Source organism: Akebia trifoliata, chromosome 2, assembly GCF_017979445.1.
Source record: "Akebia trifoliata isolate Shusen 1 chromosome 2, ASM1797944v1, whole genome shotgun sequence".
NCBI classification, from domain to species: domain Eukaryota; kingdom Viridiplantae; phylum Streptophyta; class Magnoliopsida; order Ranunculales; family Lardizabalaceae; genus Akebia; species Akebia trifoliata.
In genome coordinates this window covers 5,012,675-5,025,794 of record NC_141376.1, presented here as the reverse complement: position 1 = coordinate 5,025,794, position 13,120 = coordinate 5,012,675, and the positions used below count along the sequence as shown (strand labels likewise).

Sequence of the window (13,120 nt, the reverse complement as noted above, 5' to 3'; positions counted from 1 at the left end):
AGATACACAATACACAAAAAAAAGAAAGAAAGTTATTCTTTTAGATTTTACATACAAGAGATGGTCTAGAGAGCTTGAGGGGTATAAGTTGAACCAACAAGCAACTGAGAAAGGGTAAATCATAGACCAAAGGCAGATTCATTGAGGTCTGGAATTTGTTCGTCTTCGATCATATTTGTCTCCATTATTGGATACTTCAAAAGGTATGTCTCTTTCATTCCTTGAATTAGGATGAATAATGATTAAAATTAAAGACAATTTAAAAGATCTGGATTAATCGGTGCTTCCGTTGAATTTTTTTTATTTTTAAAATCGATTTTTTTCCATTAGCCCCACAATAATTTTTAGTTGCCTCTAAATTTTAAAAACCTAGCTCTACCTCTGTTCAAAGATGCTCTTTTTTTCCCCAGTAAATCATTGAAGAAGATGGTATTCAATCATTTTATTGTCATTCTCTCGTAGAGACCATTGTCAAATGTGTATCATCTTTTTTTTTTTTTTTTGGGTGGGGGTTAGGGCATAGTCCTCTAGGATTGGCAACAATCCAAAATATACTCGATGTTTGAACTGGTCTGAATCGATCCGATCTGAAAAATATGAAAATTTGGATTTTTGAATTGAAATCTTAGATTCAAAATAATTTCGGATTGATTTCGAATCTACCCCAATCCATTACGAAAAAATCTAATTCGAACATATTTTTATATTTTTTTTAATTCATAATTTCATATGAATACATATAGATAAAACGTTATAGTCTTTTTGTTTTCCATCTATATTTGTAGTTGAAAAATATATATTTTAAAATTTTGTTTAATTTTATATTTTTTAACACTAATCATTCGAAAATAAGAAATGTCTTTGGATGGGTTTCGGATTAAGGATGAAAGGAAATGGATAGGATTTGGTTCAAATATTCATTAATTCATTCGGATCGGATCGGGTACATGTTTAGAAATATTCGAATCGATATCCGGTACTGGACCGATCCGTTGCCCGCTCTATAGTCTTCTAGATTTTGAGCTTATTTGAAGAGTCGTGCTGGATTGTCATTAATTCACACTTTGCTGACATGGAGGTGCAATCAGAACCGTAGATGTTGTTCACTCGAACATAACAATGTTTGAATCCGTATAAACTTTAATGTCACTTCAGCATTTTTCTTCTTTGAGATGTATGCCTTGTGTTTTCATACAAGGGTATACTCTTTGACTGCAGTCTTTTGTGAGAGATTAATACAAAATGACCTAAAAGTTCCTTTCTTTACCCTCAAGATCCTACTTTAACATAAAATCAAGCGTTCTTTACTAGATGATTAAGATTTCCAAAATATTGAACAACCCGAAGATGGTAAAATTTTAAGATAAAAAGTCAAAGGACTTCATTTTGACTAAAAGTTGAAGAAAAGGGCCTTTAGGTCATTTTCCATTGATCTTCGAGTCCTCTAATAATTGCCAAAACCCTGAGGGCCATGTCGTTCTTATAAAAGTTTTCCCAACCTACGCTTTCGTAGGTACAGTGGTAGTTTCGTAATTCTGTTCGAAAAAAGCTGTTAATAAAAAATAACGGTTCTAACCGTTTTCTGTAAGCTAGAGCAGACATTGTAAATTCCCTCCATATTCTTTTCTTATTATTTCGCCAATCACACAAGAAGTTGAAACTGATCAAAGAGAAGTGTTGTTAGTTTTTGGTTTTTTTTTTTTTTTTTCTTCTTTTCTGCCCTTAAAGAGATTTTCAAAACTTCAAGAAACAGAACGTCAAGAGTCCATCAGCCATGTCTTCTTCTCATGAGGACACTTCATCTCAAGTTCCATCATCAGAAACCGTCGAAGGCAAAAGAATTCCGCTCTCCGATGAAGGACAGAGAATCTCTGGGAGTGACAGTGATGGCTCAGATTCTCCCAATAGCTGTTCTGTTAATCAAGCAGATTCCATAGAAAACCTAGAGGATTACACAGAGTTGATGGAGAGAGGATCGAATGCCATGAAAGCCAAGAATTTCGCTGAAGCTATTGATTGCTTCGCTCGTGCCATTGAATACAAGTTAGAGTTTATTGTTTCTGGTTTTCTATTTGAATTCTACTCTTTTTTTTTTTTTTGTTCTTTATAACAAGATATGATTTCATTAGTTCTGAAATTTCTTGATCTTAATCCTCACAAAGAGTTTCATTTCTTGGGTTCCTACTCTTTCATTTTGTATTGAACTTTCGATGTTCAGATTGATTCTATGAAATTTGATGCAGGATTGGTTTCCTGAATCAATTGTTCTGTCAATCTAAGAACATTTTCATTGAAAACGTGTATAATTTTGTTTTTAATCGTAACTACTGTGTTTCAGTTGATTTCCAATATTTGTACTTTTATATGCTTTAAAGTGTGCTTTGTTCAAGATTCTTGTTTAACTTTCTCAATTGCGATTACAATGTATATAATTTTGTTTGTAATTGTTTTTAATCATAACTACTCTGTGTTTGAGTTGGTTCTTGGGAGCGTTATGACTGTTAATTCCATTGTTATTTCCAATATTTATGCTTTATATGTTTTAAAGCATGCTTCGCTCAAGATTCTTGTTTGTCTTTCCAAGAATTTCGTTGATGCTGTAGATTGCTTCAGTTGCGTTGAAGTCATGTTAGAGTTGCTTGCTTCCAGTTTTCTATTTAAATTTCACATGTTAGAGCTTGATGGTCGCAAAGTGTTTTCATTTCTTGGGTCTCTACTCATTCATTTGGTATTGAAATTTTGATTCTCGAATTATTTCTATGAAATTTGATGGAAGATTTGTGTTTGGCAGAGATATACTTTCCAATCTCGGAACATTCTTCGTTCTTGATTAAATAAATGTGTATTATTGCAAATATCTGTATAATTTTGTTTGTAATTGTTTTTAATCATAACTAGTCTGTGTTTGAGTTGATTCTTTCTGCTTAATATGTTTTAAAGCATGATTTGCTGAAGATTCTTGTTTGTCTTTCTCAATTGCACTTAAGTTTGATGTTGAAACTTGGTCGAAATTCTTTCTTTCATGCTATGTTCTTTACTTTTTTATTTATTTATAAGATTTATTGAATCTTTCTTTTGTTAAATTATGTAATATAATGCTTAGATATTTTATTTAATATAATTAAAATCCAAAAATGCAGTTTGCGCCATTTTCTGCGGTATGAATTAGTCTCGTCTGGGGATATTGAAAGGGCTTCTTCGGCCATTGATTTTTATTTTGTTAATCATGCAATTGTATTTGCGCAGAACTGGAAACTCTTGCAGTCTTTCTCCAGAATGTCTTGGTGCATACCTTAACTATGGATGTGCGCTGTACTCCAAAGCCAAAGCAGATGCTAAGCAAGATGGTTAGTATCTATATGGTGGTTGGCATATTTATTTTCACATCATACGTGTACTTCTAAACCAAAAAAAATGTATGAGAGGACCAAAAAAAATGTTGTAGAACCTGGATCAACCAAAAAAATGTTTATTTTCACATTATATGGACATATTTCAAGCATTCTATGGTTTGTAGAAGGGATTTTGATTTGTTTTCATTATGATGCCAAGTGAAATTCAAAGTTATTTGTTATTAGGGATGAAAAAAAAAAAAAAAACCACTGGACTTAGCTGCTAGTTTAGGAATTTTTTTTTACAGTAAATGCGTTTCTTATCTACTGAAATCATACTTCACATATTTGCATATGTTCATAGATGGGTAAGGCTTCGATGATGTTGATATCTATATACCTAGACATGTTTAAATATTGTTTTAAGCAACAATTTGGGAATGACATGGTTGTTGCACTAACGTTTTGGCATCTATGACCATTAATAAATTCAAATGTCTTCTGCTTTTTTTGGGAAAAAGATGCTACTGAGGAAGATAGGGTGGAAGCTGATGATGAAGCTAAGGTAGAAGACGACGATGAAGATAAGGAAGAAGACGATGATGAGGGAAGTCAAGAGGGCGACGAAGCTGACAGCATGTCAGACCTAGATCGAGCAAAAAAAGTGATCGAAATAGCGAGGGACATGGTTTTCATGTACTCAAGTGATGCAATGCAGAGAATAGACATCTATGCAGCCCTGGGGGAGCTTGCTTCAGAAACAGGTTTATTTGTATTCCTCTGTCCTGGATGGAACTCTCATATCTAAGTTTGGTGCTTAATTTGTTGTGTATCCTGCAGAGGACATTAAGAGATTTTTAAGGGATCATCATGACTCATTATCCATTCTGGAGCACCATCAGTTCGAACCCGACAGTCTACGCATGGTTGAACTGTATCCAAGTTAATCTGTTTATTGTCAAATTCTTTATTCAGTAATAATTGTGTTCATTTTTCCCAACTAGTGTTTTCTCTTGATCACAACCTTCACCCAAATCTCAGAAATTTTAGGATATGTATGGCAATGGAGGATGGCTCAAAGCCTGAAAAAGCCATTACTTATTGCGAGAAGGCTCTATTAGTTTGTAATGCTCGGCTGCTGAGGCTCACTGATGAAGTGAAGGGCTCCGAATCTGATCCTTCTCACTCGGATATAAATGTTGAGATTACCACTCTCCAACGCATCTCCACCGAGTTGGACGAGAAAGTGAGTGTTAGTTAACAAGTACATGAAATCTCTATTTTATTGTTCAACAGTTAGTAATTCTCACTTGTTGCTTGGTTGCACAGCTTGTACAACTACAACAGCTTGCCTTTCTACCAACCCCTCTATCCTCAGAAGTCTTGGAAATGATTTCAGCCAAGTCAATAAGTATCCTGCAGAACATGCTTCCAACAGTGACAAACTCTTCAGAAACGAGTAACAAGAACAACGGTGTGAATGCGGGCTCTCCAACTGATTCTTCCACTAACTCAGGTGCAAGTGCATCTATAAGTGTGGTAGGGAAAGGTGTTAAGAGAGCACGTATAATAAGCCCAGGAAGTGCAGAAGATGACTCGTCATCAATGGAGGAAGGCGATGAGGGTCACTCTTGAAGGTTTTTCTAGTGGTTCATGCCCCAAAGGCCACAATGACAAAGCAATTGCAATTGCACCGCTCCAACTGTACCAGTCAATAGATGTGTAGTTTCTTACCCAGATTGAACTTTCTACAGTACTGTGATTTTTGAGTCATGAATATGGTTTTTTCTTTCATCATCATTTGTGTCTAGATATTATGTTTTTTGTGCATCTTCTTTTATTACAGTGGGTGGAGGTGGGGGCGTGGAGGTTGTGTGTATGCACATGCGACACGGTAGAATCATGGTGAGAAGGAGAAGATCAAGGTCTTCCTCCTTGGATAAAGTAACCTTAAATCCATAGGGAAAAAACAAGAGAAATAACTCTGAAATTCATAATAAATCTGCAAAACATAATGAAAATTGACCCTTAAATAGGTTCAAATAGACTCTAGACTTCTAATTTCATATTATAATAGTAATAGTCGTTAGTTTTCTGAATTGGTATTATAATAGTCGTTCTGATTCACGGTCACGAAGTTATATATTTTTTAAGATAAAATGCACATTTAACCCTTCAGTCCGATCCATCTTCTTTGTTGAGATCTTGTCCTACATTAGGAATCAATCTCCAGCCTTTTCCCATGTTCATCAAACTCTATTTGTTTCTTGCAACATTAGAAAGCAATCTCCTTCCTTTTCGCATGTTCCTTCCTGCTTTGGTTTCCTTCTTGAATCATGATAAAGAAAAAACTCTTCTATCATTAGTATGGTTCTAAACCTGATTCCCCCACCTATATTTACCTGGTAATCCATGTCGACCCCCACCTATACCAAGTTGATTCACACAAGTCATCTTGTCTTGGACAAGATTAATACTTTAGCTTGGTTTTAGATTGATATATATACATTCAAATAATATCTGTTTTTATGGTGATGACGATGGTGACATACATATCAATATATGCTAACCAAAATACCTGTTGAATTCTCATGAAGTAACATCAAAATGTGACTTCAAAAAAACATTTAGAGGAACAATAGTTGTTTATCAGACCCCAAATTTTTGGAACCAAGTTTTGGGGGAGATGATGATGATGATGTACACATCCATACATAATAAAGTAAACCAAGTTTGAATCAGTTCTCACTACCAATAATCTCCACAGGAGCACTTACCATCTTTGAAATGATGAAACCTTTTGTTGTCCCTCACAATGATCTCTCTATCTACAATCTTCGATATGATCTTGACTGCATTGTGACAATCTCCGCAAATCCGTAGATTCTTGATGATTCTCAAGGTGGTCCCTGGTGGTGTACTAATAAGCCCGTAAGCAATGGCGAGCCTCTCACTGTGGTACATCAAGGCCTTCTCTTTCGCTTCTTGATCGATATCATGAAGCACAAACTTAGTATTTGGCACGTAACCCGCTTCCTTCATTTCTTCATTCAAAGACCTTAGTTTTTCATATGCCTCGATCTTCTTCGGATTTGCAGTCGATCGATTTGAACCCAATCTCTTTTTATTGCTAAGCTTCAATCCCGAAGGAGATTTAGGACCCATCCGCTCTTTTGATCCAGTTATCGCATATTTTCGCAATGTCGCCCATGCAAGGTGTCTAGAGTCACTTGGGATCCTATTTATGATCTCCTTGGCTTCCTCTATCTTACCTGATCTTCCAAGAAGGCCAACAATGCTCACACAATGCTCAATCGAAGGAGTGATCTCATAGTCTTTGTTCATAGATTCAAAATACGACCTTCCTTCCTCCACTGCCCCTAAGTCTTCACAAGCTTTCAGGACTCCAGTGAAAGTAAACCCATTTGGCCGAAATCCACTTTTCTTCATCTCATTAAAGAGTCTAATTGCTTCTTCTCCTTGCCCATTTTCAACAAAACCCATCAACATCTTATTACATGAATCCAAATTATGATCGGGCATTTCTTCGAACACTCTGAGAGCATCTCCAGTACTACCCAATTCACAATATACAGCCGTGGAACCTCTCTTGTGAGATCGAATTTGCCCCTCAAAACCATTTAAAATGCTGTGAGATTTCAATTTAACATGCCCAATACCAACAACCAACAGTCTCTTAGAAGACCCATTTGGAAGATCAAACTTCACCTTGTTCAAGGAACATGAGAGATCAAATAAGTGTAAATTAGTTGAACTTGCGATCTTGGGGAGTGGATAAGAATTCATAATACTAGCCGTTATTGTCACTTGAACCATTGTATCACTGTTAACTTTGAGAGACTATTTACAAATTTTATTATAAGAGATAAGGTCACTCTTATACTTCACTAGGATCTAATTCGATAAGAATGGGATCAGATCTTATCTAAATTCATAATGGTCTTTATTGGATTCTAAATTTTTCAGAACACACCATTCTGATGAATCATGTACAGCTCTATGCCTTCAAATTTGTAAAAGAAATTTTATTGGCACCCCAACTTTTACTTCTTACATCCCAATTAGTTAAATTATTTGTCACACCTCAACTAAAAATTAATATACCCCATTTAAAATACGAATTAAGATTTTCACATCAAAATTTCCCTCATAATACTTGCCTAGGATAAAAAAAGACTCGCACATTTCCACTATGGATAATAACTCACAAAACGAACAAGTTGACATCAACGATGATCATCATCTACTCCGACCTCTTGATGTTGATTTCATGCTCTTCTCTCTTTTATATGTCTCCCTCAACAAAAAGAAAATATCCAAACCTAACGTGTTCTTTCTTAAAATGAGAGAATGATAATCAGAGTCTATTAATTTTTTATTCTTTAAATTTAATTGGGGTATAATAAGTAAAAGAGTTGGGGTGCTAAAAGAAATTCTCAATAAAACTAGAGTTTGGTTATGCCTCCTGTTTAGGGTTAAGGGATAAAGAGGAAAGATAGTAAAATTGAAAAGGTATTACTGAAAAAAAATGAGAGAAAAGAAAGAAAATAAAATCAAAGGAGTATTATTGAAAAGGAGGAAGATGAGAAAATGTAATAAAGTTGAAAGTTTTGTTGAGATTCTTGATATTTATGATAGGTGTTTTATGTTTTTTTATTTCATATGAGTTTGGTGTTTGGGTTAAAGGGTAAAGAAAAAAGACAATAAAATTAAAAGAGTATTATTAAAAAAATGAAAAAAGAGGAAAGAGAATAAAGTCAAAGGAGTATTATTGAAAAGGGGGGAGATTAGAAAAAATAATAAAGTTGAAAGTTATCGTCGAGATTCTTGATATTTATGTTAGGTTTTTTATGCTTTCTTATTTCATATGAGTTTGGTGTTTGGAGAAAACGTGAAGTATTTGAGTGTGAAACGAATAGTTTTATGAATCAAAATCTCGATTGAAGCCAAATAGAGGTTTATTCTCTTTGTAGTAGTTGTCATACTCCACTTTTAAAACTCTGTTCTTCATTAACAAAGCATCAACATCAAGTAACAATTCAAAAACCATATAATAGGTTTTGGTTGGTTGCTTATATAAAGCTTATATTGGTGTACAAAGATCTAGACTTCCATTTAATTAATTTTTTAAAAATGAATTTGGACTATTTTTCGTAAAATCGTTGAAAGATCCCTACAACTAGTTTTAGAGCCATGGTTTGGAACCTAAAATCGGTCCATTGTCCAATCTTTTCCTTTTTGCATTCAAGTAATTTGTATTGTGGTCTGTTTCATTGATATTTGTTAAAAGAGCAGTAATTCATTTAGTAAATAACTTCTTAATTATATTCGATTCATTGAAGACTAAAGAGACACACCAAGACATTATAAGCAACCAAATACATCAATCACCAAACAACAATTATTTCTACATAAACAATCAATTACAACTATATTTAGAGTTCATATCCGAGAAAGGATCATTAAGCTGTGCTAAGGCCTTAGATTGGATATGAAGCATCCATGGCTATGCCACACAGTCCATGTTCATCAGCAATGTCACGCTGCATTTTCATGTAACCTTGTTCTCCCCAATTAGTTCCCCATGAGTTCTTTACTATCCAGTACTTGGTCCTATTTATAGTTGTTCCATAGCCCACGATCGTTGCTGCATGATCTAGTTGATTGTCACAATCTCCATTGAATACGCCCTGCGATCATAATCATTCCAATTCATATATAATTAAATTCAAAGACTAGTGCCACCCCCCCATGGAGTTTTTCCCAATCGGTATGGGACTAGGATTGGCTTTACATGACTTCGTTGTGACAGTCTTAGGTTCAATTTTAAGGTTGTTTAAATAAATGGTCTGAGATTGGTCTTTCTAATGGTCCCTCCATAAGCCTAAATGTTCAAGCCATTATTGGATTAGCCTTCCACAATATTGTTATATTTACTAATATAAACCTAACCAATACATTAAAAAACATTCACTGGTACTGAAAGTAAAGTCCTTATCTCTTAGGGTCATAACAAACCACCACGCTCCATGGTCTACATCTACGAAAAATCAATTGTAGCAACTTTGCTATCCTTCTTTTCTAGAGCTCCAAGTTTGCCCTTTTAGGGATTTGAATTGAAGCTAACCGATACTATTCCAGAAGAACCTAGGTGATAATAATGTAAATAAAAAACATTTTTTTTAATTTGTTGGGGTTGTTTTTCATAAATTTGATGACTACTCCAATAGTTTAAATTAATTAAACCAAGAAAATACCTCAGAGTAAAATTGGAAGTCGGAACCATTAGAAGATATTAAGACGGATACAGGTTGATTAGCGACAGCTTTCAACAAGGAATTTTCGTCGTTGGCAGGTACATTTTCATGTCCATCAATCATCACCACAGAAGAATTTTTCTGCAATACTAGAATATACTTACATGTATTCACATCACTAACTAATTTATAATTTATAATTTTTTTGTTTATTGTGATAAACAAAATTGTTAGTATATCATCCCATGATGGATTTTGATTGAAATCAATATTTCAGAATATTGTGAAAAAGGGTCTACACTACACCTGATATCAGTAGTCTACACAATGTGAAAAAAACCCTATATTTGATGGCTCAAGGCCATCGAATTTCATAAAATTTGACAGATCAAAATCATCAAATTAATGGAGGATGGGAGAAATTTGATGGCTCTAAGCTGTTGAATTGGGAAACATAAAAAATTTCAATGGCCATGGGCTATCGAAATTCGATTTTTAAAATTTGTGGGCTTTGGTCCGTTGAATTTTCTTGTCAAAATTTTCAGTTTTCACAAAGTGCTAGTCAGTTAAGCCTACGTTAGCTTAACTAGTAGTCGCTTAACTGGCTACACTTTCTCTTCGGTAGAACAACCTTAGCGCTTCAACCCCCTAATCATGGGTCTACTTCTTTATAGTGTAGTTTTGTCAGGGCCAAAGCCGAACAACCTGGCACGAGTAGAGGGGCCTTGCTATTGCCACACTACGGCTTTTCAACCTATTGATATCTATTGTAGTACCGTCAAGTTCATTCCATCGGGCTTTGGTCGAGTTAACTATCACTTCCTAGCTACCATAACAAGTGGCATGATAATTTCATCATACCTTAACCAATAGAATAATACTAGAGTGACTTTCAAATTCACATTGATTCACACTTTATTGGTGTGGATGTGTGCACAGAACCATAAATGTTTTTCATTGAGATACAAGTAAAAATCATCTATGGTTCCATGCGCACCTCCACGTCAGCAAAATGTGAATCAATGTAAATTTTAAAGTCACTCCAGCACGACTCGAACCAATAATAACCTGAAAAGGAAGGATAGATCATTGTTACTCTATTAGTTTAACAAAATCTAACCTACCTTATTTGGGCTACAAGTTCCATCTTTTCCTTTGTAAGGATAGTTTTTCTCTGTTGATATCCCTCCATTCTTCTTGATGTAACGAAATGCAAATCTCATATATCCTCCATTACAACCTTGATTTTTTTTAGTATCACAATCGACCAACTCTTGCTCAGACAAAGAAACTAAATTATTCGTTTTGATTTGGTTTAAGCCCTCAACTGCAGCTATAGTTGAGAATGCCCAACAACAACCTGTAACATCCACACGATTAACCAAGTAAGTCATAAGCAAAAGATAATAAAATTGTAAATATTGTTAAGAGAAATATATCGATCTTATATTGCCATACCAACTTTTTATGATACACTAATTAGTGAATCTTTTATCTGCACACCCGTGCTCACTTCATGTATAATAACTATAGTTTATAAACGACATAGATATAAATAATATATGTTACATGAACTTACCACATTTCCCTTGATCTTTTATGTCAGTCACTGCACCTTCCTTCCTCCAATCAATCGATGTCGGGAGGTTTTCTATCTTCTTATACTTGAAATTCCCATTTTCTGGTTGATCCCCTCGGAGCATCTTGGGGTGTTTTACTTTTGATCCCGCGTAAAAACTCTTAAATTCACTATTTGTCATGGCTCCATGTTTGTTCAATTTCAACTTATAAGAGGTATCTTTCTTGTTGAAGTTGTGAATGTACTTCACATTCTCTTTGAACACATTGAAACGCTCACGATTCTTGGTGAGATCCCAAGAAAGAGTGTGATGGCTTCGCCACTTCTCATATAAGTTCATAAGACTTTCTTCCGATTCCAAGTCTTTCTCATTGAAATCAAAGCTAGTGGCGAATCCAACAACTAGAGCTAGTGAGAAAGCTACCAATACAAACTTCCCCATCTCCAAGGGCTTGTGAATTATGTGATAAATGAAAAAGATGAGTAGTTATTGAGAGGAAAGAGGCTTGGTATGTTCTTAGCCATGCAAAGTCCTTTTATATGAGATGAGATAAGATGCATGGAGTCTAGTTCTTCATCTTTGAGCTTGTGAACAAAGAAAAATATCTTTCTACATTTTCCAAAAAAGATGGCTTGCCGTTGACCATGGTCTTCTAAATGATGTGGCCCCTTGAGTTTTGTGAATATTTGAGATACCACCCTTACATTTTCAAACTGTTGACATACCCCTTGACCATGATCTTCTCTGCGAGAGTAATATAAATTGTATTCACTTGCCAAAAAAATTAATTTTTTACCTGGAAATTATTTTATCCAAGCTCGTCAATCTTTAGGATATAAACTACAATTTTATATGACAAACCTCGATTCCCCCGCACCCTCAAAAAAATGAAAAACAAAAAATCACCATCTTTTTGTGAAAGCCATCTTCGATAAAAATATTGTTTAATTTTTTTTTTCTCATTAATTTCAAAGGCGAAACAGCAATATAAATTAATTAGTTAATCAAAACTTACAAAGAATGAGTGATAAATAATTGTCACCAAATTCCATACTTTTTTTCTGAGAATTTTAATAAAATTTTCAAACAACAGACAAGTAGATTAAATTCAATGTTAAAACCAATAGATTGCCAATTAATCACCCCTCCACTCTTCGGCAATTACTATCAAATCAGTACTTGATTTCTATGGCCGCCAAAACCTAAGTTCAAAAATGATTTTTTTTTAAAGAAAAAAGTAAAAAAGGTGGCAAGAAGTAGAAAAATTGATTACAAGGGTAATTCAATCTTTTTTACTTTTAATACTCACAAAAATGACATGGATCATCTATATCTTAAAAATAAGAGTTACTTTTCACAAAAAGTTAAAGATTGGTCAATGTAATATGAGGATCCATGTAATTGATTAGATATTGATCCGAGGAAGGTGTGGAGGGAAGTTCTCGGATGTATAGACACGTAGCTCGAACGATACTCGAAAGCATAGACTTGAAGCTCAAATATAAGGCTTGATAGGTACCGTAGTTGGAAATCCTCGGACGCACGGATACTCAGCTCGAACGGGCCATCATCGCCCATCAAGTAGTTTAGATGAGGTGCTCTGCAGATATCAAGTGATAGTGTAGGTCGGTAAGGCGGATCTGACAGATGTGCCATTGATTGACAACCAGGACAACCCATACCATGTCAGATCAGTTCTGATTGCCCCAGGATTGTCAGGACAGTTGCAACTACCCCTGCAACTGACACATCAGAGAGTAAGTAAACTACTCTGAGTCACCTCAGGGGATGGGACAGAAAACGATCATTGAAATCCCTATAAAGGGAAGTCTTCATGGATGAAGAAGGAGGCTGGTTCTTTCTTCCTTTCTCTGAAAAGATAGATTAAGACACAAAAGAAATTATTACAGATTCTAACTTGATCGTCGGA

The 13,120-nt window shown here is 34.8% G+C and overlaps 2 protein-coding genes and 1 pseudogene across 4 annotated transcripts; 1 reads left to right on the top strand and 2 right to left on the bottom strand.

Moving 5' to 3' along the window:
• LOC147409011 (uncharacterized) lies at nucleotides 1–5,126 on the top strand. Of its 2 annotated transcripts, XM_086424610.1 has the most exons (7): nucleotides 1–203; nucleotides 1,754–2,043; nucleotides 3,247–3,347; nucleotides 3,854–4,096; nucleotides 4,173–4,266; nucleotides 4,374–4,578; nucleotides 4,662–5,126. In XM_086424610.1, exons 2-7 carry the CDS (start codon nucleotides 1,775–1,777, stop codon nucleotides 4,965–4,967), a joined length of 1,218 nt encoding a protein of 405 aa, XP_086280736.1. In that variant the 5' UTR covers nucleotides 1–203; nucleotides 1,754–1,774; the 3' UTR covers nucleotides 4,968–5,126. The 2 variants fall into 2 exon arrangements, with proteins under 2 accessions (XP_086280736.1, XP_086280735.1); XM_086424609.1 differs by lacking the exon at nucleotides 1–203 and having other exon boundaries at nucleotides 882–2,043.
• Nucleotides 5,127–5,918: 792 nt separating this feature from the next.
• Nucleotides 5,919–7,388, bottom strand: LOC147409010 (pentatricopeptide repeat-containing protein At2g15690, mitochondrial pseudogene; annotated as a pseudogene).
• A 1,299-nt stretch (nucleotides 7,389–8,687) lies between these two features.
• On the bottom strand, nucleotides 8,688–11,700 carry LOC147409009 (vignain-like). 2 transcript variants are annotated; one of them, XM_086424595.1, is made up of 4 exons: nucleotides 11,190–11,700; nucleotides 10,735–10,970; nucleotides 9,611–9,751; nucleotides 8,688–9,043 (listed from the first exon to the last, which is right to left on the bottom strand). In XM_086424595.1, exons 1-4 carry the CDS (start codon nucleotides 11,629–11,631, stop codon nucleotides 8,834–8,836), a joined length of 1,029 nt encoding a protein of 342 aa, XP_086280721.1. In that variant the 5' UTR covers nucleotides 11,632–11,700; the 3' UTR covers nucleotides 8,688–8,833. The 2 variants fall into 2 exon arrangements, with proteins under 2 accessions (XP_086280721.1, XP_086280727.1); XM_086424601.1 differs by lacking the exon at nucleotides 9,611–9,751.
• Between the last annotated feature and the right edge of the window lie 1,420 nt (nucleotides 11,701–13,120).

Excerpts from the sequence above, each read along its gene's own strand:
- LOC147409011 (XM_086424610.1), top strand. The coding sequence starts at position 1,775 with ATGTCTTCTTCTCATGAGGACACTTCATCTCAAGTTCCATCATCAGAA. Across the intron at positions 4,097-4,172 it reads GGAGCTTGCTTCAGAAACAG|AGGACATTAAGAGATTTTTA; the intron begins GTTTATTTGTAT and ends TGTATCCTGCAG. Across the intron at positions 4,579-4,661 it reads CCACCGAGTTGGACGAGAAA|CTTGTACAACTACAACAGCT; the intron begins GTGAGTGTTAGT and ends TTGGTTGCACAG.
- LOC147409009 (XM_086424595.1), bottom strand. The coding sequence starts at position 11,631 with ATGGGGAAGTTTGTATTGGTAGCTTTCTCACTAGCTCTAGTTGTTGGA. Across the intron at positions 10,971-11,189 it reads AAAAGATCAAGGGAAATGTG|GTTGTTGTTGGGCATTCTCA; the intron begins GTAAGTTCATGT and ends TGGATGTTACAG. Across the intron at positions 9,752-10,734 it reads GAACTTGTAGCCCAAATAAG|AAAAATTCTTCTGTGGTGAT; the intron begins GTAGGTTAGATT and ends CTAGTATTGCAG.